Raw genomic sequence first — 24,485 nt, 5'->3', positions numbered from 1 at the left:
TACATAAACCTAACTTTGTCTGCTGCCTTACAACACAGGGTAGATTGACAGGAAAGTGATAGCTAGTTAAAGAAATGAAGGAATCTTTATACGAAGAGAGAGGCTTGCATAATATAGTGGGTTGAAACAAAATCCCTAGGTAAGGCACAATAAATTTAGGATCAGAAAAAAAGGGTTTTATTTACTTTGGAATAGACATTCTGTAACTCCAATGGACTGGTATATCACAGAAACATTGTCTCAAAACACTGGCTCTGTAAATCATCATCATTCCCAAAAAAATGCCAGAAAACAAGCAGCATGGCAAGGACTGGGCAAGGTAGGAGGAAGATGTATGACACCTGAGGAACATGGATGAGCAAGCACTCGGAAAAAGAAACTGCAGTTGCCTTTCTTTCTGAAATTGCGTAATATTCTGTAGAACTAGACAGTTGATTCCTTTTCCCAAAAATATGTGTAGTAGGAGTACCACACACAGCTAATGCAACAGTCTCCCAAGAAGCTGTTTCTATCTGTGCTGTTCAAAAGCTGGTACAATAATTATAGCTGTAAACAGCAGCTACTCATTTAAAACACTATTACGACATGATGATATGCAAGCTCAACATGCTAAGATTTCAAAATCAAGTCGTTAGAAGATGACTCCTATAAATTGAGTCATTCTGAATGTCTTCTCCTGATAATGCTAAAAATTACCACAATATTGCCTTGTTCATTGGTGGTGTGACTTTGGGGGACATAACCTTGATTTACAGACAGTTCATGAAAGCCATCATCTTTCTGGGCATTAAAGGGGGATTCCACTAGTTCTACCCAAAGCATTATTTCAGTTTTTTGAAAAGCTAGATCTCTATGCTTTTCCAGGATACATCTTTTTTTTTTTGCCTTTGACCCTACCAAACTTTAAGCAGCAGCTTTGTTCCAGGTATGGAAAGCTTGCTCAAAATGAAGCACAAGGTTTTCTTGCTCACAGCTCCTGAAGAAAGATTTGGCATCCTGTGTAAAGGGGGTGACACTTTACCAGCCACAGAAGCACATGAAGGAGATGAGAGTTCAGATTTAAACACCCAAGGCTGCTTGCTGGGGAAATGCCCCAGGAAAATGAAGTTCCAAGGGGCTTGCTAGAGTCTAGAGTCTGATGCTTAGGGAAGTTTGCAATGCTGGACTCCCCCAGCTGTAAGGATGGGGAGGGAGAAGTGTGGTGAGAGAGGCTATGAGCACTATGAGACGAAAAGAAAGGGACTCAGTGTCACTCAGTGCCAGCTGAGGGTCTTGGGTTTGTGGTGAAGACAGATGCCCACACAGTGCAACACTGAGGTTATACAAGTAATGTCTAGTAATCCTGAAACTAGTAGATAAATAATGGGGAAAAAATTTTACAAAATTCTCCTTTTGCCTTTCATATGCCAGCTTTCAAAGAGGCAATTTTCCTTATTGTAGCAGAAGTCAGAGGAATTAACTTTTTAAAAAATTGTTAATAGCAAGCTTCAAGCTACAAATCTGCTGCAGCTCCACAGAAAGCTATTTGTTAGCTCCTAGGAGGTTCTTGATTTTGTACCATAGTGAACAGGTGAAGTGAAAAAAAGAAAAGAACAGGTCAGAGCTGGGTACAGACCCTCTCAATTAGGAAGAAAAAATAAGCAAACAAACTAGCAGCGAACAGGCTAAGCATGGAAAATGTAAACAGAACAAGCAACTGTAACAACAAACCCAGTCATTTATTGCCTCTCTACTACTTTGGCAAGTACTAGGGATAAAGCAGTACATTTTCTCAATGCTGAAACTGGTAATCTCAGAGGAGACAAATTAAAGGTCCTGCCAGCCAGGTTGATAAGAAGAAGCTAAAGAGAGGAAAAGGTACTCTCAGGTTAGAAGTCTTATCAATACTAACATTATCTAAGGCCTGCAGCCCTGCCAGGTCTTGTGACATTTCCAACACATCTTCTAAAATGAACAGCAAATAAAGTTCTTTCCCATCAGGGCAGAAATCTAACACGTAGGCTATCTTATGCCTTCCCATATGAAGTCCTCTTCCATAACCCTTCTGCCACACTAAGATTACAATTTCTGGGTTTGCCCCCAGAGTACAGCACAGAAATCCCTAAGACAACCTGCATGAGTAGGACAATATGCTGTAGCACAGCTACACAGTGCTCCTGCTCCTATATCACCACTGCTATTGGCAAGATGCTGGGGCTGGAAAAGCCTGATAACTCAGGAATAGCACAAAATGAGCTTTGCTAGACTGTTTCCAGACTCAAGCATACAGAAAGCTCAGGTCCTCCGACTGCACTACTGCCTCCAGTGCTCTGGTAGCTGCAGTTACCAAAGGCAAAGATAAATGACTACACACAAACCTTGGAAGAGCTGTTCTCGCCTTTGCTATAATTGCTTTCCCCCCAAAAAAGTTACCTCCATGGTTAAAAAGAAGAAACTTTAACTAACTATCCCTGGTGGAAGCTGTGTAACAACAGTATAGAACTGGTGAAAAAAAAAAAAAAGGCAAGGGGGAGAAAAGGGCAGATAGAGCCTGAGTGTAACAGTTCTGGATCAGACTAAAGGTCTGCTTTGCTCAGCATCATGACTCCAGTAAAGTGGTCACAAGTGGACATCTAAGAAGAAACGTAAGGACAGCACAGCCATGTATGATTCTCCTACTGGATTTTCCTACTGGGTATGCATCCCATCCACGTGGCTTTTGTGGTTTGAGGCCTCTCAAATCAGATGTCCTCTCAGTCCCCTTAAGTGGATTTTGGTTGATGAGAAGCTCAACATAACCCAGAATGAGCTCACAGCCCAGAAAGTTAATCATATCCTGAGCTGCATAAAAAGAGAAGTGGTCAGCAGATCAATGACGGTGATTCTGCCCCTCTCCACTCTCTTGAAACCAGCATAAGAAGGACATAGACCTGTTGGACAGATCCAGAGAAGGGCCACAAAGGTGATCAGAGGGCTGGAGCACCTCTCCTACAAAGACAGGCTGAGAGAGTTGGGATTGCTCAGCCCGGAGAAGAGAAGGCTCCAGGGAGACCTTAGAGCACCTTCCAGTACCTAAAGGGGACTACAGGAGAGACAAGGGCATGTAATGATAGGACAAGGGACAAAGGCTTTAAAGAGAAAAAGGGCAGATTTAGATTATATATTAGGAAGAAATTCTTTACTGTGAGGATGGTAAGACACTGAAACAAGCTGCACAGAAAAGCTGTGGATACCCCATCCCTGGAAGTGTTCCAGGCCAGACTGGATGGGGCCCTGAGCAGCACAGTCTAGTGGAAGGTGTCCCTGCACATGGCGGGGGGGTTGGAGCCAGACAGTCTTTAAAGCCTTTAAGGCAACCCAAATTATTCTATCATTCTATGATCCTTCATATCCCTTTGGTCTCCTCTAAGGTTGTGTCAGCCTTTAGCAAATACCACCTTCACATCCACATCTTCTGTCAAGGAATTCAATTACATTCTGAGTGCAGAACTCCCTCATTTTATTTACTTTGAAACTGACTCCTGCAAGCCTTACATATGCTTCATGTTAGTCTTGTACTGGTCAAGACAGCACACATTTGATTTTCCTCTGCCCCTTTGATCCATCATTCAAGGCTCTGAATCTGCAGTACTCCGAAAGTCTGAACCCATCAAACGTGATCATACTGGTACGTGGGTGAATTGCAAAAATCAGCAAAATACCTCATAGAAGACAAACACAGTTGTGAAGTCATGATCTGCAATGCCCGGCATGGTTAAGATTCCTGGGATTCCTCAAGAGTCATAAGGAAAACCAAGAACTCTGGTACAAGCCAAAAGCACACTTCTGCTTAGTTCAGTACTTCAACAAACTGGACATGGACATCGCAGAAGGACAAAACATTGTCATGGGATTAACTCCCACTGTTTTGTATCAGGTTCTGTTCTCAGGAGAGAAACTGTATGACAATAAATACATTAGTTTGCTCAGACATAAATGCCACTATTCATACAATATACTAAAATAAATAGACAGATTCTAAGGACACCAAGGACATTTATGCAAATTCTCAAAAAAAATTCACTCCAGTTAGTGCTGACCTACATTAAGTCTGTATCCTTTTGCTATGCTACCACTGCACCTTCCCTGTTCTTCCACAATATTTATTATAACTAGTATCATAGGCCTTGACTACATATACCTTAAAGAAGGAATCATTGCTTCTTTGTGTGTTTCAACAGCTACAAATGGAGTCTCACACTGATTATGGCTCCTGGAAAGCTACTGGGAAGCTTGTATTTTAAGATGTGCTGTATTTATCTGCCAGCAAACCCAGTTATATTTCCAAGACAAAACCTGTTTCTGTGGCTTGAAAATGGCAGAATCTGTGTCTAAATTATCTTCTACACTGAGTTGCAAGCTAGTATTTAAAAATTTAAAATTTATTGGTTTATTCCTCCTGACAATCATTTTTCAGTTAGAGTTTCGCCTTTGAAGTGTAATTAATATATGTAAACTGCTTGAAAGAGGATAAAATCAAATGTGCATTTAGCAGCTTTATACTGTCCCATGTTATACTGTAAGAACTCTCTGTCTTTAACAAAAAATTGCTGATTTTATCACATGGAGTTCAGTGGTTATCATCACGCTTACAATGAATTTCAAATACTCCAACACATGTATAATCAACATGTGAATCCTTTTTTTTTACTGTAGTATCAAGAAATTAAGGAAGTGGTATCTACAAACAGTTCAAATGTATATTTGTTCCTGCAGTCACACACATAGACTCACAATTGGTAAAATTTTAATAACAAGTTCACCCTACATTGTCTGTCTACATGTTCAAAGCTTAAGCAACATTATGTACTCAGTTGCTGCCCATGCAACTTCCATATAATGCACTTCCACAAGGACAGCACCTAATTGCATTTGCTCATACATGAGAATGCATTTCTTTACTGTATCATTCTCAGCAGACTACAGGCTCTCAACAGGCTCAGAGCAGCAGCTTCTGAGTATTTTTATTGGGGGGGAGCAGGTCACACTTTATATTGGCACAAATGCTTGGTTTTCACAGCTTCTGTCACCACTGACAGCACTTACAGGTAGGTGAAAGCAATGCCATAAACAAACAAGAGCTACATACACATATTTGGATTTAAATCGGTTGCTCATCCTCATATAGGACCTAGCAAAGCCAATCCTCATTTCTCTTTTCCTTTATCTGAGTGTGTTATTTGCCATGCACCTTTCACTTTTAGCATAAACCAGCCTTCAGGCACTAAACAACACTGGTTGAATCACCAAGCACTGTTTATCACAAGCTCTAAACAAACAGGATTTCTGTATGGAAAAACTGATCTAAAATGACAAAATGCAAAGGGAACTCAAATTTAGTTTAAGTAAACTTGTCACACATATGTCTTGATTCCTGAATATTTTGACTGTAACCATCATTTGAGATATTATGGATACTAAAGATTTTACATGGTCTCAACCAACAGGGACACTTTATAGAAGGAAAATCCATGAGGTCCTGTTAAGTAAAACATCACATCTGGTTCTGGAACTCTCTGAGCTGTGAATCATTAAAGGCTGGAAGAAGCTGGAACAGCTTGCCCAGAGAGGAGGCAGATGCTCAAGGTTAGGCTGGACAGGGATCTGAGCAACCTGTTTTGGTTGAAGACAGCCCTGCTCATTGCAGGGGTGTTGGACTAGGTGAGCTTTAAAGGCCCCTTTCAAACCAAACTGTTCTATGATTCTATGAGAAGGATCTTGGAGAGATGCCATTGTGCTCTTACACTGTTCTTACACTCATCTCAAGGCATCTGCTATCGAGCACCACTGAGGACAGGACACCAGCCAGATGACCTTCGGTCTGATCCAGCATAACTCACAGTTTCTCTCAAACAGCATCATGTAGAATAGCAACACCGGTACTATCATGGCTTTTCCAAGTGGTTTGCAACTATCCCAACAATAAATGTGATTAAAAAGGTCACACATAACACTAATGATTTACAACATAACAAATTCTAAAGTTTCACAGCACCTTACCAATGTAAAAATTTTTTAAGGATGTAAATCAAATTGTTTCTGAATGTCATATCTCATTTCATTTCTTTAATTACTAACTATGAATAAACCTTACATATTTTAATTAAAATAAATAATACCCAAGTAATAAAAAAAAGTAATACCCAAAAGGATCTTGCTACACTAACAAGCTAAATAAATACAAAAAAGACATAATCTTTGCTGCAAAAGTACTTGCTGTAGGCCAAGAAACAGGAGATTAACAGAAAAATCTAAATAACTAAATAACCTGAATTACTGGAGAGGTAGTTTGGAAAAGGTCATCTGAGTTCCACAATGATTTTGAGAAAAAAGTGAATAAGCAAATAGTGTAACTGATGGCTGACAGTCCTCCTTTATATGCCCCAGAGTAACCAACTACCATCACTCAGAGAGTGAGCCCACAACCAGTTTTATCCATCAAATGGGTTTAGCACTCAATCTTGTCAGCATATTTAAGCAGCCCACAGCATACAGTAAATTCATTCTTCTGGCCAAAGCAAAAATACAAACAACTAAACACGTGGCCATCTTACACAACATTCACAGAACAAGCAGGAGGCACCAAGAATGAAGAGCACACAATTCAACCATTCAAACACAAACCAAAATAAAATAAACCACAAAAGACAGGCAAAACCAACCCTTACAGCCAGAAAAACAACTAAATGGAAGTATCAAAATTCTGATTCATTTTAGCAGTTAAAATCTCAACATCTGATTTCCACGAGACATCGCACAGCAGTGAGTTTCAGTTTTCAAGTATAAAACACCGGTTTCTAGGAAGCAGCCCTTCTTTTAAGACTTCACCACGATTCACACAGAATCAGAGCAAACAGGCTTTACCAATTAACTGAGAAGAATTGCAAACTACACCATGGATTCAGTACAAGTCTGCAGACTGTAACATTCCTAACACCAGTCTTCTGACATGCTTAGGCCACTGTAATAGAAGGAATCTCCATTTTAAAAAGAATTCCTTACTATATACATATACATATACATATACTGTATACATAAAACAAAACCCAAACCCTACTTCTAGCCAGACATAAACTATACACTTTTGACAATATTTGATGCTGAAATGCAATTCAAAGAAGTCAGATATTGGAAAAAGCAGACATCTCCATGTTTAAGCATCCAAAAAGACATTTTGAACACCCACTAGCATTAGACTTATGTTTAGGAAACGCTTTTAAAAAAAGTAGGAGTTTGAAACTCTTTCACATCTTTCACATGAGCCATCTCCTATCTGTGCTTTTACCACTTACAAGTGCTACTCCAGTCCCAGTACTCTCTGTGTGCATCAGGGATAAACCTACTTTTTATGGACTATTTTTATGACTGCTTAGTTTATGCAATCAGAATCAAATACCAAAAGATCTGGAAATGTGTTACAAACTTTCCCACTGAAAGAAAAGAATTCAAACTAAAAGTAGACAAAAAATGAACCAAAACAAAAAAAAATTTAAGAAATAAATTTAAAAATCTAAAACAACATTCCAAAGAATATTACATTTCTAAACCTCTCCCTCATAATTTTATTCCCCTCCTTTTAAATAAAAAAAAAATTAATAATTTAAACTTTTGGTCACCGCAGATAAACAGTTTATGAAGTTATTTTTTAATGTTATGATATTCTACTAAATATAACAACAAAGACACTTTTTTTTTAATCTACTGATTTCTTAAGAAGAAAAACTGAAAATCTGCAGTATAAGTAACTTCTTAAATGCTTCAAGGAAAGTGGCTGTACTCACCAGCACTGCCGCTCTCTGATTTTTCTTCTGATTGGTTTTCTGGAAAAAAAAAAAAAACAGAAAAGGAATCACAATGTTTCTGTGCTGATTATTTGAAATTACATCTAAAATTTGGGTCACAAAGTAAAGAATGATAAATTATGTTAAAATCACAATCACTGGATTTGATTAATGTTTATAAATTTACCTTCTGAGGAATAACTTGCTACCAGGAGCAACAACAAAAAAAAACTCCATTAGCACCCAAACTCACAACTTAAATGAGAGAACTCTATTATATCTCTGACTGAGCTCTGCAAGAACAAACTACACATTTATACAAAATCAGTAGTAGGATTATGTTCAAGCAATATACATTATTCATTTATCTCACTGGTCAGTCTAGACAAACAAATATTTTTTGTATATTACAAACATAATCAAAGTTCTGCAAAAGAATGTTCTCAACTGGCATTAGGGAAATTTTTGGCCTTGACCAACCTCTTCTCTACCCTTACTATAGGCCATGGAAGAATTTATTTCCTCAAGCTTTTTCCTGTCTGATTATTTGTCCTCAAATGGTACTATTGTCCATTGGTATTTTTTTGTCAAGTATTTGTACTTGTCAAATACAACAAATACATAGAATCAGAAACATCTCCTCTTCCATGTAGCAGAGAATCATAAGTATGTATGGAAAAGAAACAGACACAGTGTTGCAAAGTGACTTGCAAAAAAAATGAGCACTCTGGTGAATGACAGAGTCAGATTCAGAAACAGCTTTCTGCAAGAAATTCCGATCCCACTTTTTCAGAAATGGCTGCCAGTAGATGCATTGTGGTAATTTGAGCTGTAACCTTTACCAAGTCCTATAAAATGAAACCCCGACATTAATTTGTCAGTATTATATTTGACTGTTCCTCCTATATTTCTCCTTTATATGCATCCTCTGCTGCAAAAAATAAAAAAAACCATTTTCACTTCCCTGAAACACAGTTAGAAATGGTAAAACATACTTGTCCTTTGCTTTCAACTCAGGCAAGTTACAGCTGTCATTACAGGCTATTTACTTATAGGCAAGAGTGAATTACTGCTCTAAGTCAGAGAGTAATTTTCGAGTTCAGTTAGGTTGATAATTTCTGCCATTTACAGGCTGGGTACTAACAGAACTGAAAACATGAAATATTTTAGAAAACCTTTTTCTTGACACCGATTCTTGCTGGCTTTGAAGGCTTCTGTCCCTCTTTTCTCACTGAGATGGCTTGAGAGCCTGAGGACTAAATGCAAACATAAAAACCAGTATCTTAGAATTCCTTCTTTCTTTACACCAGGTTACTGTCATTAGTCTTAGCAGCTGAATGCACCTGCTTTCTCTATGAGAAACAATCATTATATGGCCCTTTCCCAGCTATGAGTATTTGCAAAGTGGGTGGAGACCCCTGCCAACTTTTAGACATACATCCAGGATAGCCGGTTTGCAGAAAACCAAGTACTTTCTTGTTGACATTATTTTTGGGCATATTTGGCACATTTACAGCATAATGTAAAATAAATGCCCAACCAATACCCTAACTCAACTGTAACTTAATGAAGGAAACACACAAGAAGCAGAGAGGATGTAATGAAGAACATACAAACATACAAAGATATGAATGCCTGTCTGGACTGAGAAGTGAGATGCAACTGGATTTAAAGCTGTCCAATTTTCAACTCAGTTCAATGGAACACCAGAGCTACCTCGCTGAAACTATTGCCAAAGACATCACACTTGAACATTGCTAAGAGCATCTCTGAATCCAGAAGCAGTAAATGTTCCTCATGTCTACAAGGAAAGTGTGTGTGTTTGTATCTGCCCTCAACAGTGGAGACAAAAAACCAGACAAAATTACATCTTGCAAAAAAGTGGAATTTTTCCTCCTCATTGTTAGACAACTCAGTTTTGTTATGATTAGGTCACAAGTCTATGCTTTAAAAATCTTCTCAGTACTAATATCATGGAGAAGGTAAAGGAAGTTGTACTATGTCTACTTAATATATTTCATTAATGCAGACTGCTCAGCCTCCTCTACAACATGCAAGAGTTGATAAACGTCTGATAAACGTCAACAGACTGGGGTTGGTTAGTTGGGGTTTTTGTAGTTAGTGGGTTTTTTGCTGTTGTTGTGGTAGTGGGGTGGTGGTGGGGTGGTGGTTTTTTACACATACATCAGTGAGATCAGTAAAAAAAGGTATTTTAAATCAATGAAATATGCAAAAAGACTATTTCCATCACACTAAGCCCATTCTAACAGACCATATATTCTGTGTGTTATATCCTCAATTTTAAAAATTTGTACAGGAATTAACAGGAATCTGTAGTTCAAATAACAGAAATGAAAATAAAATTAGCTTATCCCTGCCAGCCAGCTGAACCTGATATTTTTTTAATCCACCAACAAGCATATGAAGTAATTAAATAAATACAATTTCCATTTTTTTGAGATGGAGAAGGGGTATGATACAAGCAACTGCAATTGTTTTCTAAATGGACTGTATGTCACAATAATACACACACAATTTTGAGCCACCAAAATGGTATCTGTAATTAAACTAGCTTGAGTCACACATTCTCCTTTTCTGATCAAGGGTTTCATCTTTATGATGCTCAAAAATATTTGGAAATTTGCATAAATGCCATAGATTTGAATGGCTGCTGTTGCTTTCAGTTCTTTTGATCATGAGGCTGCTGATAGGTTATCTGCTTCTGCTAACAGTCCAGAGAGACTAAAGCACATAACAGAACAAAGAAGCATTAGGTTAGATCCCAAAACCTTCTGGAGACTGGAATATGCGGTTAAGTGACAGCCCAAACAGAGACAATTGGAAACTACTGCTAAAGCAGGCAGATATATGGCAATATTCCTCAGCAGGCTGCACTAAGATGGCAGAACAGTGAGGGTGTTTATTTCCTAAATAACAATTTGATGAGGAATTTCAGAATTCAAACATTTATCTAAGAGAATTGGAAACAGTATTACAAAGCATCAAGATTCTGAGCACACTGTATTTTACTGAAAATAATTAAGTGTAATTAAAGAAGTAACTGCTTTAATGAAAGATTTTTATTAGGGTTTGTTCCCTTCACACTTCTTTAATGGCTGGATATAGATGATATTTAAGAATACATATACACAATACAGAATGAAATACAGAATAAAAACCTCTGAATATTCATTTTCACTGCAATACAATTGCACATTGTATGTTATATGGCAGGTGTGATTCATGTACAAACTCAGAAAAGGTGCTTTCATATATGAGAAGCTGTATAAAGTAAAAAAACCCAACAATTCAAAACAATGGGAGAATTTTCAAGCAATGTAGGAATAAAGGAGCTGTTCTTGGGTATATAAGCAGAGTTACATGTATTATTGAACAAGAACACAAAAAAAAATTGAGTGTTACTAATTGAATTTCTGAAGGAGAGAAGGCTCAGGAAACTGAAGAAAAACAAAGTATTAAAAGCCAGCAATGTTCTGTGAAGCATGAAATGGTGAGACAATCCATGCATGAATGCTGCTCAGAAGCAAAGCTCTGGTATGTGCTCTGTCAATGGAATTCTCTGAACACTTTTTACTTTCAGTAAGATGGAAAGAGCATGAAAGAATTTAAAGACGCAAAAACAGACGTTACGGCAATCCCACTTATGAAGGGGGGGTTGTGAAGATATATTCAAAATTTAAATAAAATGAATCATCTCATCCAACTTTACAGGAATATCTTATACTTTATTTGTGTCTGCAGTGTAAAATCTTCTCCTCCACCCATCAGTTCTTTACAGACTGGGATGCAATTGCCTGCCAAGGTCTGCATTTTCACAAGTCATATTAGTAGCACATTTTTCCAAAAACCAGTTCAGTAAGAAACTTCTATCGTTATCTCTAACAAAGCTGCAATTTTATTTATATTGAGATCCAGCAAACCTAAACTACCTGCTGACAGAAAAATTAAGTATCGGGCAATTACAGCAGTAAGGGAAATAATGTATAATCACAATCAGAAAAGTTTGCTGTTAAATGTTTAACAAAAGTGTCTTCCCATTCCTTCAACCAAGAAAGAAACTTACATTACAGCATTATCTTAAGAGTGTCTGCCAGTGGGAAGCTCAGAAAACAATTTTAACCAAATATATCCTATGTATCAGGCCCACAAATTGCCCCTAGATAGTTTCTAGCTATATGCATGTAAGAAAAATTCATTTTGTTCTATAAGACATATTAAAATATATGCAAAATCCTCTGCTTTTCACCCGCCAAAAAAATTACAGCTATGATAGCTGATGACAAAGATAAGATAAAATGACTGGAAGCACAAATAGCATTGTTGCATAGCAACTGTTGATGTACATATGGTGATGTTTATGGAACAGAATGTAGTTCATATTTAATGCAGAAATAATACCAAAACCAGCCTAGACAGCAAGACCTAGACAGCAAGAGACAAGTGTGCTTTGGATCCCTCTGCAGACACGAGGAAGCCATGCTTTGCTACACTCATGTTCAGGAGCGCCACCACAGGCCTCAGTGATTTGCCCAGCAATGAAGACAATGCAAAGTCCACATGTGCAACAGCCTTGCAAAGGAAGCAGGGAGATACTTTGCAACTATCACTTTCAGAGTACTTGGTATTATTTACTGGGGCTATTTCAAAACACAGAAAAAGGAAAAGAAAAAATAAATGGGAAACATCCCAGAGGTAATCCAAACAAAAGATGCAGCATGTGTGAAAGCCAGCATAAGCCAGATTTTTAACAGTACTGGGATGTGAGCCACTTTACCCAGCTTTGTACTAGCTCAGATACACACTGCAGAAGAGAAAGAAACTGCAATTCATTAGACTTTGGACACAATAAATTGCACCTTAGAAGAGCCTACTGCTGTCCATTAACTAATATGGGACCACCAGAGATGCAGACGTTTACAATGAAAGAACTAAAGGATTTCTTCCAATACTACAAGTAGGAGAAGCAAGTTCAGTTAAGACAAAGCAAAATAAAACCCACAGAGAATCCATTCAGAAGACCAGAAATTCCATCATGCAGAAAATATTAAATTACTTGTCAAATTTGATCTTTTTTCTTGCTCTAAATGACCTGATGAATCAATGTGAAGTGCTGAATTATCCAGAATGTGTAAACTCCCTACAGCATCTTCCAAGACCACAGCACATTTCAGAAAGGCCATCAAAAAGACAGTCACTACAGCATAAGGATCCCAGGGTTAAAGGACTACACAGAGAATAGATCTTCGGGAATTCAATGTGCTCAAAAAAAAGGGAGGAGAGGGAACAAATCACAAACCCACAATCAAAAAAACCCCACCCTGTACAAAACAAACCCAACTGCTTTATGCAATTTATTCCATTTTATTTAAGTCAGTCTTCAAGAAGAGTATTGACTGAGAGCAATAGTGCATGAAGCACTTTTTTATCCGTATTTCATTTGCCTAATTCCTCAGTTGCACCCTTCTAGATGCATGACACCTGCAGTTCCATACCAGCTTAATTTTTGCCCCACGGTTCAAACTGACATATTGCTTGTGTTACATGGTGCAGTTTAAAAAAGGAAAAGGAACAAGATGCTTTTCAGAAAAAAATATCCTTATTATAATATGAAGACAAATACTGGTCTGTGAACCTAAGAATGAGTGAATTTCAATGTCCTATGACTGCCTTACTGGGGATTGACTGATGTGCAAAGATTAAGTTTTTATTGAGTGTTTTTCCATGGTCAATACAGTGCTTTTTCCTTGGGGATCTTCTGGCATCAGAGTAGCAGCCTTTCTTTCAGCTGGGACATCTCTACAGTCCACTCTTCAGACACCAGTTTTCACACTAGCCATAATTCACTTTGAAATTTGTTGAAATTGGACAAAGAGCTCAAAACATATCTACACATTTAAGCACACGAGTGTCACCTCAGAAACATGGTGCCTGTAAGGAATCTGACTGGAATTTGGCATATTTGTGCCACGTTCATTTTTAAAAGCAATAAAAAAAGTCAGGCAAGAAAAGCGCAATAAAGTACATTTTTGATTGTACTGTCAACACCAACTAAACACAACTGCAAAAGATTTTAGCCATTTTGCATTTAAGTGAGTTTCAGGAAAACTCATTGACTGCATGTTATGCTTGCTAATCTCAAGCAAAAACAGTTTTGACAGGGTCTATGCTTATTCAGTGCTTCATTCCAATCATTTCTCATGTCACTAACTACCCTTTCCTCACAGTTATTATATTAACTTCTACCCAGTAGATCCATGGTCCTCAAATAACTTTTTCTAGTTGCTAAAAAATGCAACATTTTTAATTGATTAAATAAAAAAATGGACAGAGGAAAAATCAGCATTCTTATCAAACTATATTCACAGCAGAGACCAATTCAAGGAGAAAAAAACAAATACTAGTTCATACAAAAAATGCATGGGAACAAAACCCCTTTTTTATTCAGTGAAAACTCTAAAGGAGAATATATACAATGTACTGCACTCTGTATTGTAGTCCATGTTCCCTCTGTTCTCCTCAGCAGACCCAGAGCTGAAATATCCATTATAACCCTGAAGAACTCACATCAGCTGCTCAATCACACCAAGTAAACAGGCAGACACAAAAAAATTACAGCAGCGTTATCTATGCAGAAAAAACCAAAACAGTCAAACCTGACTTCTGAGTATTCTGTCTTTTACACCATTGAGTTTATTGAAACCAGACATACTGGAATTGTAACAACTTTAATTCTTACTTACCTACTGAAGTTTCTGTGAACACTGTTAAGGTCTGTCCTCCCACACTCTGCAGAAGAAATGGATGTTCCCTTGGTGCACTGACTGAAGCAGGCTTTCCTCCAATATCATTGATGTTGGCAAGCTCTTCATTCAAAGTAAATGACACCTAACAGTCATAATTGCCACAGTGTTACTAAACAGACTCAATTACACTGTTTCACAAGTTATGGGGAAACAAAAAGAGAGAAAACACAAGTAGCACAGAACATTTCTATTTCAAAAATAAAGAGTGATATAAGAGTCCTTCCACACTGATCTCTCATTGAAATACAGAATTCAAAGCTTTAATGTATGTAATAAAATTTACTCAACTTTTAAAAAGTTGTAAATTACTTCCTCTTGAAGTCAGAGAACAATTTGATTTTACTTATTAAAATATAAGGCATAACAGGTTTTCAGCCATTGCTCAATATGAGCACTTAAAAATGATTTACACATCCAGCTGAGTTCCAGAAAAAGTGTTGAAGTACCACAAGTGTTACTAGCCTGGGACTCATGAATTGCATACAGCCCAGAAGAGGCTTAAACACAGCTCCTTTGCCATGTTCATATTGTATGCTCAATACAGAAGCTAAGGAAGGGGAGACTGGACAACCAGAATCCCTATACACAGACCACAGCGAGGAACTTGGAGAGGGATACTTCACACCAGCACTGTGTGCTTTTCCTGTGCATCCTCCTTAGCCTTTTGTACTAACACATCTCAAAATGTTTGAAGAGAAGGTCACTACTGCTTTCAGATGGGTAAACAAAGTGAGGGAACAGAGAGACCTGATGCAAGTCCCACAGGCATCTATGGGCAGAGCTACTAACAGAATTCTCCTCATTCTGTGGTACAACATTTCACTAGAGGTATAACAAAAAATATGTGACATTAGAAACCAGCACATTCTAAACAATTTTTAGAATCCAAAACATAAACTTTAGCAATTACTTACTTCTGTTCTTCCTTGATTTCTGAAAAAGAAAATATTTAATATTTAACAAATATATAAATATTTTAAAATATTTCACAAAGTTTCCATAACATAATTCCTCCAGTTTAGCTTTCCAGATAAAAAAAGCAAATTCAAATTCTAGTTTTGTTATTCATCTTCACTCCTGAGCTGCTCAATTTTTTGTCATGCTGATGCCCAAGAATAAATGGGAAAAGTCAGCATGTGAGAACAGAAGCAGCAAAACAACACATGTAAATAAAAGAAAATTCTGCAGTGAGGTTTCCGTAAGCCTACAAAATCAAGCAACATGTAATGGGACAGAGCAACTCCCCAGTATAATTTTGTACAATTTATATTCCTAATCACTACACAAGCAAATACTGTTCATATACCAGAGAAATATGCACATTGTTGGGAAGAAACAGGATTATGTCTTGTAACAGGTGCAACATATTCTTATTTTACTGCAGGTAACATCTAAGAAATGCAACCAGTAAATGTAGAGTAAAGGCTTACTTGACAATCCTTAGTTTTCCCACTTCGCCTCTTCCTGAAGCTTTACTCCACTGTTGTGACAAGTATTTGGGGACCTAGGAAGAGACAACAGATTTCAATTAAAGCAGATTTTAAAATTCTATACAAATTGTCTATGTGTAAATATTTTAAACGCTTTTAACCCAATTGCTTCAGAATAAAGTATGAGCTTAATATAGTAGACAATAAAGAGCCATAGATAGTTTTGGTTGGAAGGAGCCTTAAGTCATCTAGTCCAAGCCCCCTGCAATGATGAAGGACATCTGCAATTAGATCAGGCTGCTCAGAGCCCCATCCAACCTGACCTAGAATGTTTCCAAGGATGCCACATCCACAACTTGTCTGGGCAACCTCTGCCAGTGCCTCACCACCCTCATCATAAAACACTTCTTCCTTACATCTAGTCTAAATCCATCCTCCCTTCACTTAAAACCATTACTCCTTGTCCAACTGCTATAGGCCCTGCTAAAAAGTCTGTCCCCATCTTTCTCATCAGCCCCCTTGAGGCACTGGAAGGCATCTATAAGGTCTCCCTGGAGCCTTTTCCTCTCCAGGCTGAGCAGACCCAGCTCTCTTGATCTGGCTTCAGAGAAGAGGTGCTCCAGCTCTCTAATGATCTTCATGGCCTCCTCTGCACCTGCTGCAGCAGGTCCACGTCCTTCTGATGCTGGGGGCTCCAGAGCAGGACACAGCAATCCAGGGCGGGTCTCACCAGAGAAGCAGAGCAGAGGGACAGAATCCCCACCCTTGACATAATGCCCACACTGTTGCAGCCCTGGACAGAATTGGCTTTCTGGGCTGCAAGTGCACATTGCCAGCTCATGTCCAGTCTCTCATCTATCAGCACTCCCAAGTCCTTGTCCTCACAGCTGCTCTCAGTCCTTTCCTCCCTCACCTTACACTGATGCTGGGGGATGCCCCAACCCAGGTGCAGCACCTTGTGCTTGGCCTTGTTGAACTTTATGAAGTTAATGTGAGCCCACTTCTTGAGCTGCTATATACATATACATATACATATACATATACATTCTGTTAGGAAGAGCAAAGAGAATAATGTAGCACAAAAATAACACCAACGTAGAGTCTCAAATAACTTCAATTTCAAATACTACTAATCCAATCAGAAAAGGGAGAAAAAGATCAGCATCATATTCTTAAACTAAGGAGTCTCAGTATTTTATAGGTAAAACTGTACTTTTAAATATTTATTAGAAATTATCATTTCTCTGAGAAAAAAACACATCAACAAACCAACCACAGTGATGAGAAGTTAGGTGATTTCAAATTAGAGACCAAAAAGTGCTGTGAAGGGAAAGCTTAGAGCCTGGGAACCTCAGACATGTTGAGCAGCAGACCACAGCCTACTGCCACCAGATGTTCACTCCTCCAACAGCAGAACCACCCTAGGCAGATCTGCCTCCCATCACTCATTCCCAGCTCTTCACTGCACTGGGTAAAGTCTTTGTGCAGCTGGTCAGTATATATAAAGAGCAGACTGATCTAGCTAGGAGGAATGGGTGACTTCTACATTTTAGCTGTGCTGATTTTGTGTTTAGCAGGTGGGAAAACCAAAGCAGCTCCCCAGCCCATTTTCCTGAACAGCTGCACAAAGCAGTGGTTAGTCCCGGGACAGGAACAAGACCTGCATAATGTGAGGATTAAAAGTACTGCAGTGATGTTAACTCACCTACACACTAATTCCTTCAGTTCCAAAGGTTGTGGTATCTGCAGCACTGGGTGACCTGGGCTCAAAATGGACAATAAAGGCCTCTGGGAAGCAGCGCACTCTTCAGAACTTTGCGGTTCTTTACTGGCACAGCAAATTTTGTCCTGGCTCACACACTCCCACAGCTACTGAAAACATCTGTGCCCATGTAGAAAAACGGTGTGAGGCACAGGCAGTAAGAAAGAGAAATGCACTGAGCTATGCCTGTTCCAAGAACTTGCTGACAAAGAGCAACCCCCTAACTTCCTAAAGCTCAAATTAAATTAACACTAACTTTGCATTTATCTATTCTTCAAGAATTCCAGATGATCTCTTGGAACTGGTGCTTAGTTAGCACTTACCTTTAGACTCACAGCACCCCACATAGTACATGTGGAATAACTGCAAAATCCCGATGTCCTCCAACTGCTCAGACAAACTAAACGGCAGTCCAAGTTCCCATAAAGTTCAGTTTTGGTCAAGAATACCACAAAAGCACCACAGAAAGCCATGAATTGGCACAATCTATTGATATATATTTTTTCAAAGTGACAACTTTCTACAGCAGATTCCATGCCAGATCAGATATAGTTTTCTTTTAAAGTCAAGACAAATGCTATGACATGCTTCCACTGACTCAACAGAAATATTATGATGTGCTTGCACCAAATCTGTATTTATACTGCCAGCTAATAAGGTAGATGCACATTCAGTGTGAGTGGACAAGGAGTGAAGGGCTCTCATGGCGTTAAAATCGCTGACTAGCTATATAATACATTCAGACTGGAAATTCAGTTAGATTAAGAGGTTGCAGATCAATCACACTCTTTTCAGTTGCATGGGAAAGTCTCAAAGAGTGCATTCAATCATCCTTCTGCTGGCCTACCTGCAGTCAAGGGCTGTGCAAAGAAAGACAAAGGGTTATGAAGGGCTGTGATCAAAGGATTACTTCCAGCTATCCACAGGTACTTCAGGTAAAACCAGGTGCTACTCACAAACCCACACGCTAATGACATAAACAATCAGGAAAGATTAAATAAAGTCTTAAATGCTGTAGACATCTTATTTTGCACCTTTCTTTTAACTTTAGCATTAGAAATATTAACGTAGGGAAAACAGTCAAAGTCTCAACACTCCTTAAAGAATACACAGAAAACAAGAGCAATGTGTCTTTACAGGGCAGAATTTTCAAAGATCCCACAGCAGGATTTTGAAAAATACATACCCACAGAAAGAGTGACCTGTGGACAGAGTGCCTGCCCAACTGAAAGGCTACTGAACACAGCCTTTCAGGACAAGTGGCCTTTATTCTGGGATTTGTAGGTAAGAACATTCTTCTCTCCAAAAGAGAAAAAACACAATTTAATCACTAGAACAAATCTGATGCACTACGGAGCATCACTTTAAGACCTCTTCCCACTGCTGTTCTTCTCTTGCTACTCACGTCACACAACCGCCCAGGCTGCAGTACACGAGGCACCCTGCAGGCCGTGTAGGACACGAGGGCCCTTGCTCCACTCATCTTTCAGCTCGGGCACAGCTTCCTGCCCACCTTTAGAAGGGAACGCACAAGCAGCCCCTATGTGTAACAAACTACTTCCACTTTTCTGTAAGAAATTAAATTAGCTCTTTCTCTACACAGGAATCCATATGCAGTGCACACAACAGAAGTTAAGGCTGATGTCAGGTTCTATGTTTTAACTCTTCTTTGAACATACAAAAACATAATTAAATAAAGATATGATCTTTCTAGCTATAGAACAATGCAGCAGATAAAATAAAAAAAACCTGACCAACACACAGAGGGAACAAGAAATTAACCATTCTAATGGCTAACACTAAATGGGCTTCACTTTACCACAAGTACAAAACCAAATGTTCTTATTATTTCTCTACCTTAGCTTTCTCTGAAAACACAGAAATAAAAATCCAGTTGCTTTCTCGATTTGTACTGGAGCAACTCTCTCTCTTTATGGCACCTCCTTTTGCTGCTCATGCTTCTGCAATACTCATCACTATGTTTTTTTATTGCCTGTTAAGTAGTCTCTCTGGAATACTTCCTGTGCTAGCACAATGCATGCTAAAAGGAAATCAAATAAGCCAGATTTTTTATTCCATCAGAACTTAACACTCTCTCCCTCAAAGGAAGGATAAATTCAGCCTCATTGTCCTAGTAGTGAAGATAAAAAGTACAGGTACTATGCACTGTCTTGCCTCTGAGTGTGCTGGCAGTCCTGCTAACAGGGGTGGTTGTTTCCAAGTTCAAGTCTGAAGGAAATCAGAGGATAAAATCCTGCATATCCCATGTTATGGTCTACCAGTGTTAGCATCTTTTCAATATTTACTTACTATCATTAATATACAAGAAGACAGACATAAGTTCAGAACATGTGATGAAGGACGACATCAACATTTACTTGGAAGAATAATACTTAAGCTTTCCTTTCAGTCCTGTTTTCTCGTTAAACAGAGTGGCACCAACTGTCAGCACACATGTGCTTGAAAATTCCTTGCTTCAGGAAACATCAACCTGTATCAGAATAAGGACAAGCAAGTTCAGTGTCCTATCTCCAAATGCAGCCAATGGCAGTTACTTCAGGAAGAACGTAGGAAGAAAATGTATTTCCCCAGCATGCTCTTCTAATTTGTAGGATGTTTTAGCAGACATGGGGCACGGCAGCATATTGATTTTTAATCTCAGTTCAATTTTCTTGCCTGACTTTGACTAATGGTGTTTGAGCTTCTGTGAAGTTTTGACATTCACAACTTCTTATTGCAAGAAGTTCCAAAATTTAACTACATATTGTGAAAAATGGTACCTGCTTTGCTTGCACTGAGCCCCATCAATGAATTAATCTGACACACTCTAACTCTTGTGTTTGAACTGACTCTTTCCTATTCACCTCTGCCTACTCACTTCTTCCTTACCCACCCATGACATTACTCATTGCTTCAGATCTCTACAAGATTTACAAATGAATTCTCTTGCCAGTCTAAGAGGTAATAATGTATTTAGGAGTTCCCTCAACATTCCATCATTCCTTGTTGCCAAGACCAAACCTGGTGCTCTCCTCTGCACTGCTCCCAGGTCCACTGTACGCTTTCCACAGCAGGGGGGATGAGACCACAGCTACACAGAGCATTTCGGATAGAGGCAACATGATGGTACAATACTATTTTGTCTTTTGTTTTCTGTATCTTTTGTAATCGTGTCCAATGTTGACTCTGCTCATTTGACAAGACGTTCTTATAGGGTTATCCCCATGTACTGAAAAAACCACTCCTGAATGACAACAACCAGCAGAAACCCAGCTGCTGTGAACATATAATTAGGATAGTTTTTCTCTATGCATACCAGATTAGACCTTTCAACTCTTAATTTCAGCCGCCATTTTATCATCCTGTCACTCAGTGTGTCATGATCTACTTCTGCAGCTTTCTGCTGCCAGCATTCATTGACAGTGCCCTGGATAAGCTACTACAATTAGAGCACTGCACAGTGTTCATTCTGGTTTCGTCACACCAGTCACTCAGGTGTCTGTACAGAAGAGGAAGCCAGATGCAGCGACCTGCCCACCAAAATTTCTGCACAGCAAAGCAAGTCTGAATCCCCAGTTATTTTTAAGGGCCTCAGTAAGAAGTTTAGGTAGTTGAAGTATGATGGTGTTACACCCCCCTCACCACCCAGGACTGGTACTTGGGTAAAGCCCTGGCCCCCCAGGTTTTTTCAAGTCAATAGTCTGAACCTATTCTTGAAGGAGGAAGGGGAGGAAGCAACTGTTTCTCCCACGACAGAATAAATACAGGTCTAGAAAAAGAGGAGCACACCCAGAGGGGACATGCTTCCCCCTCAGCTTCAAGTCTCCTCTTTCTGAAACAACGTGTGGTGCTGGCAGCAAAATGTCTTGACAGCAAGACACTCACTCTGGGGACTAGAGCAGTGCCAGCATGTTAGTGGTGGTACCAGACTGTCGTACACAGTGTGGCCCTGCTCCAAACAGGTTTGATTTGACACTCTTGCTACCTTTTCACAGCCCCTCCACTACAGCTGTATTTCACTAGCACCAAAGGGAGCTGTAATGTAAATGTAAAGACACTGGCGTTCACTTTCCTTGTTGGATGTGGACGGTTTTTTAATCAGGATGTGAATCTGGGCACACTCAAAACATTTCCAACTCTCAAAGTTTTGGGGAAATAGAAGTTATACTGCCATGTTTGTTGCTTGTCACAAACCACTAGCAAGGACAAGGAGATGTTTTACTGGGAGGGTGGTGAGACATTGGCACAGGCTGCCCAGGGAGGTTGTCGATGCCTCATCCCTGGAAATGTTCAAAGCCAGGCTGGATAAGGCCTTGAGCAACCTGGTCTAGTGGGAGATGTCCCTGCCCACCGCAAGGGGGTTGGGACTGAATGATCTTTAAGGTTCATTCCAACCCCTCAACACTGATTCTGTGATACCTCCCGGCAGCCCAACTTTCCCCGCGGTGTCTCCTTTACTCAGGAGGCATCCGGGCCTAGCCCCGCGCTGTCCCCGAGAAGGGGAACAGGCACAGTGGCTGTCCCGGGCCACAGGGCGAGCCTGACGCGGGCACCCCCGGCCTCACGGTGCCCATCCGTGCGGAGGGGCCCGGCTGCCACAGGCCGCGCTGGGCCGGGCCCGGGGGCGCGGCGGCGGCTCCTCACCTTCACCAGCCACATGCCCGTGTTCTGCTTGGCGCCGGTGAGGTCCAGCTCGCCCTTGTCGCTCATGGCGGGGCAGCGGCCGGGCCGGGCCGGGCGGCGGACGAGACGAGCAAGCGGCGAGCGCGGCAGCGAAGCACACCCGGCACACGGCGGCCCGTGAGGGACAAACCTCCTCCGCTCTCATTGCACGGCGGGGCGGGCCTTCGCTGCGTCAGCGCCGCGAGTTCGGGTCCCCACCCCGGCGGGGCCGTGGGAAGGGGTGGGAGTCGATGGCGGCCGCAGAAAGTTCTGGTATCACAGAATATCCGGGGTTCGAAGGCACGCATAAGGATCGTCGAGTCCAGCTCCCGGCCCTGCACAGGACATCCCCAAGAGTCACACCATGTGCCTCAGAGCATTGTCCAAATACTTCTTGAACTCTGTCATGCTTGGTGCTGTGATCACTTCCCTGGGGAGCCTGTTCCAGTGCTCAACCACCCTCTGGGTGAAGAACCTTTTCCTGATACCCAACCTAAACCTCCCCTGACACAGCTTCAGGCCATTCCCTCGGATCCTGTCAGTGGTCACCACAGAGAAGAGATCAGGGCCTGCCCCTCCTCTTCCCCTCCAGAAGAAATTGTAACTGCAGTGAGGTCTCTGCAGTCTCCTCCAGGCTGAACAGACCGGGTGACCGCAGCTGCTCCTCATACGCTTTCCCTTCAAGGCCCTTCACCATCGTCATTGCCCTCCTTAGAACACTCTCTAACAGCTTAATGTCTTTTCTATATTGTGGCACCCAAAACTGCACACAGGACTCAAGGTGAGGCAGCACCAGCGCAGACCAGAGCAGGAAGTTATTCCCTCCCTGTACCAGAAGAGTTATCCCAGCATGCTGAAGAAAGCAGCATGCAAATGATCCAGGGGAACTGGAGGAGCAACCTGGAGAGAGGAGGCACTACCATGACAGTGCTCTTCTGTGTGAGAGGGAAATAGTGGGTAGAGGAGCAGCTCCCAGGAAAGGGGTCAGAGCATCACAGTATGCCCAAAGGCCACGAAAGTGAGGAAAACACAGCTGGTGAACCATTTACTGGGAATAAAAAGTACAGAATTAAGCTTACCTTTCCAGAAAGGGAACTCATGAGGAAGTGTTGGAACAGGCTAGTCCGAAGATAGGATTGCATCTCAGTGAAAATGTCATATGTCAGGAGAGAGAAAGCGCCTGCTTTGAGATGGGGGTATTTTGTCTTAGAAAAACCTAAGTCCATGTTTTATGACTGTCCCTATTCCTGGGGAAAATTTCCCCCTTTGCAGTTTAGCCTTGTTATTTCTCTTCTATCCATTGTGGGCACAAGAAAGACATGGACATGCTGGATACACTGGAACAGGTTGCCCAGAGAAGTTGTGGATGCCCCATCCCTGGCAGTGTTCAAGGCCAGGCTGGATGGGGCTCTGAGCAACCTGGTCTAGTGGAAGGTGTCCCTGCACATGGCAGGGGGGTTGGAACTAGGTGATCTTTAAAGTCCTTTCCAATCCAAACCACTCTATGATTCTGTGGCATGGAAAGCATTTTATTATTTTCCTCTCTTCTTTACTTTATCCTTTTACTGAGATGTAGCCCTTTGATTTGCCTCCTCTTATACTAAATAGCTTCAGTTTGTTCAATTCTGTCTTACAGGTCTATTTTCTAGACCTCTGGTTATGTCCATTGCTCTCTGAATTTCCCCCAATACAAGTTTACATCCTCTTTGAAGTCTGGTTGCTCAACAGTGAAGGTTATACTCCATCTGAGACTGTACCAGCAGCAAGCAGAGGGGTTTTTCTGGTACAATATGCAAGAAATTCCTCATCTGACTTGCAAAAGATGATCTCAGTATTACATCTCAGAGATGATAGTTACAGGCAAGCATCTAGGCAACCAACGAGGACAGTGCTTTTATGCATATCTGAAACAATAACAGCTAACACTGAACTATTAGGATGATTAGGATTAATTACATTTAAAATAAATTACATTTTAAAATTACTTTTGTTTTTATATTGGAACAGT

General features: G+C 40.3%; 1 protein-coding gene across 1 annotated transcript in view; it reads right to left on the bottom strand.

Moving 5' to 3' along the window:
* Positions 1 to 22,626, bottom strand: part of GTF2F2 (general transcription factor IIF subunit 2) — an 81,513-nt gene extending 58,887 nt beyond the window's left edge. The window contains exons 1-5 of the mRNA XM_069010284.1: positions 22,460 to 22,626; positions 16,054 to 16,127; positions 15,538 to 15,556; positions 14,561 to 14,705; positions 7,800 to 7,838 (exon numbers count right to left, since the gene is read on the bottom strand). Of these exons, the coding sequence (XP_068866385.1) occupies positions 7,800 to 7,838; positions 14,561 to 14,705; positions 15,538 to 15,556; positions 16,054 to 16,127; positions 22,460 to 22,525 (343 nt within the window). The 5' untranslated portion in view covers positions 22,526 to 22,626. The remainder of the gene's footprint in view (positions 1 to 7,799; positions 7,839 to 14,560; positions 14,706 to 15,537; positions 15,557 to 16,053; positions 16,128 to 22,459) is intronic.
* Positions 22,627 to 24,485: the final 1,859 nt, after the last annotated feature.

Source organism: Aphelocoma coerulescens, chromosome 1 (assembly GCF_041296385.1).
Source record: "Aphelocoma coerulescens isolate FSJ_1873_10779 chromosome 1, UR_Acoe_1.0, whole genome shotgun sequence".
Lineage (NCBI taxonomy): Eukaryota > Metazoa > Chordata > Aves > Passeriformes > Corvidae > Aphelocoma > Aphelocoma coerulescens.
The sequence above is the reverse complement of the archived record's forward strand: the minus strand, read 5'-3'. Positions and strand labels throughout refer to the sequence as shown.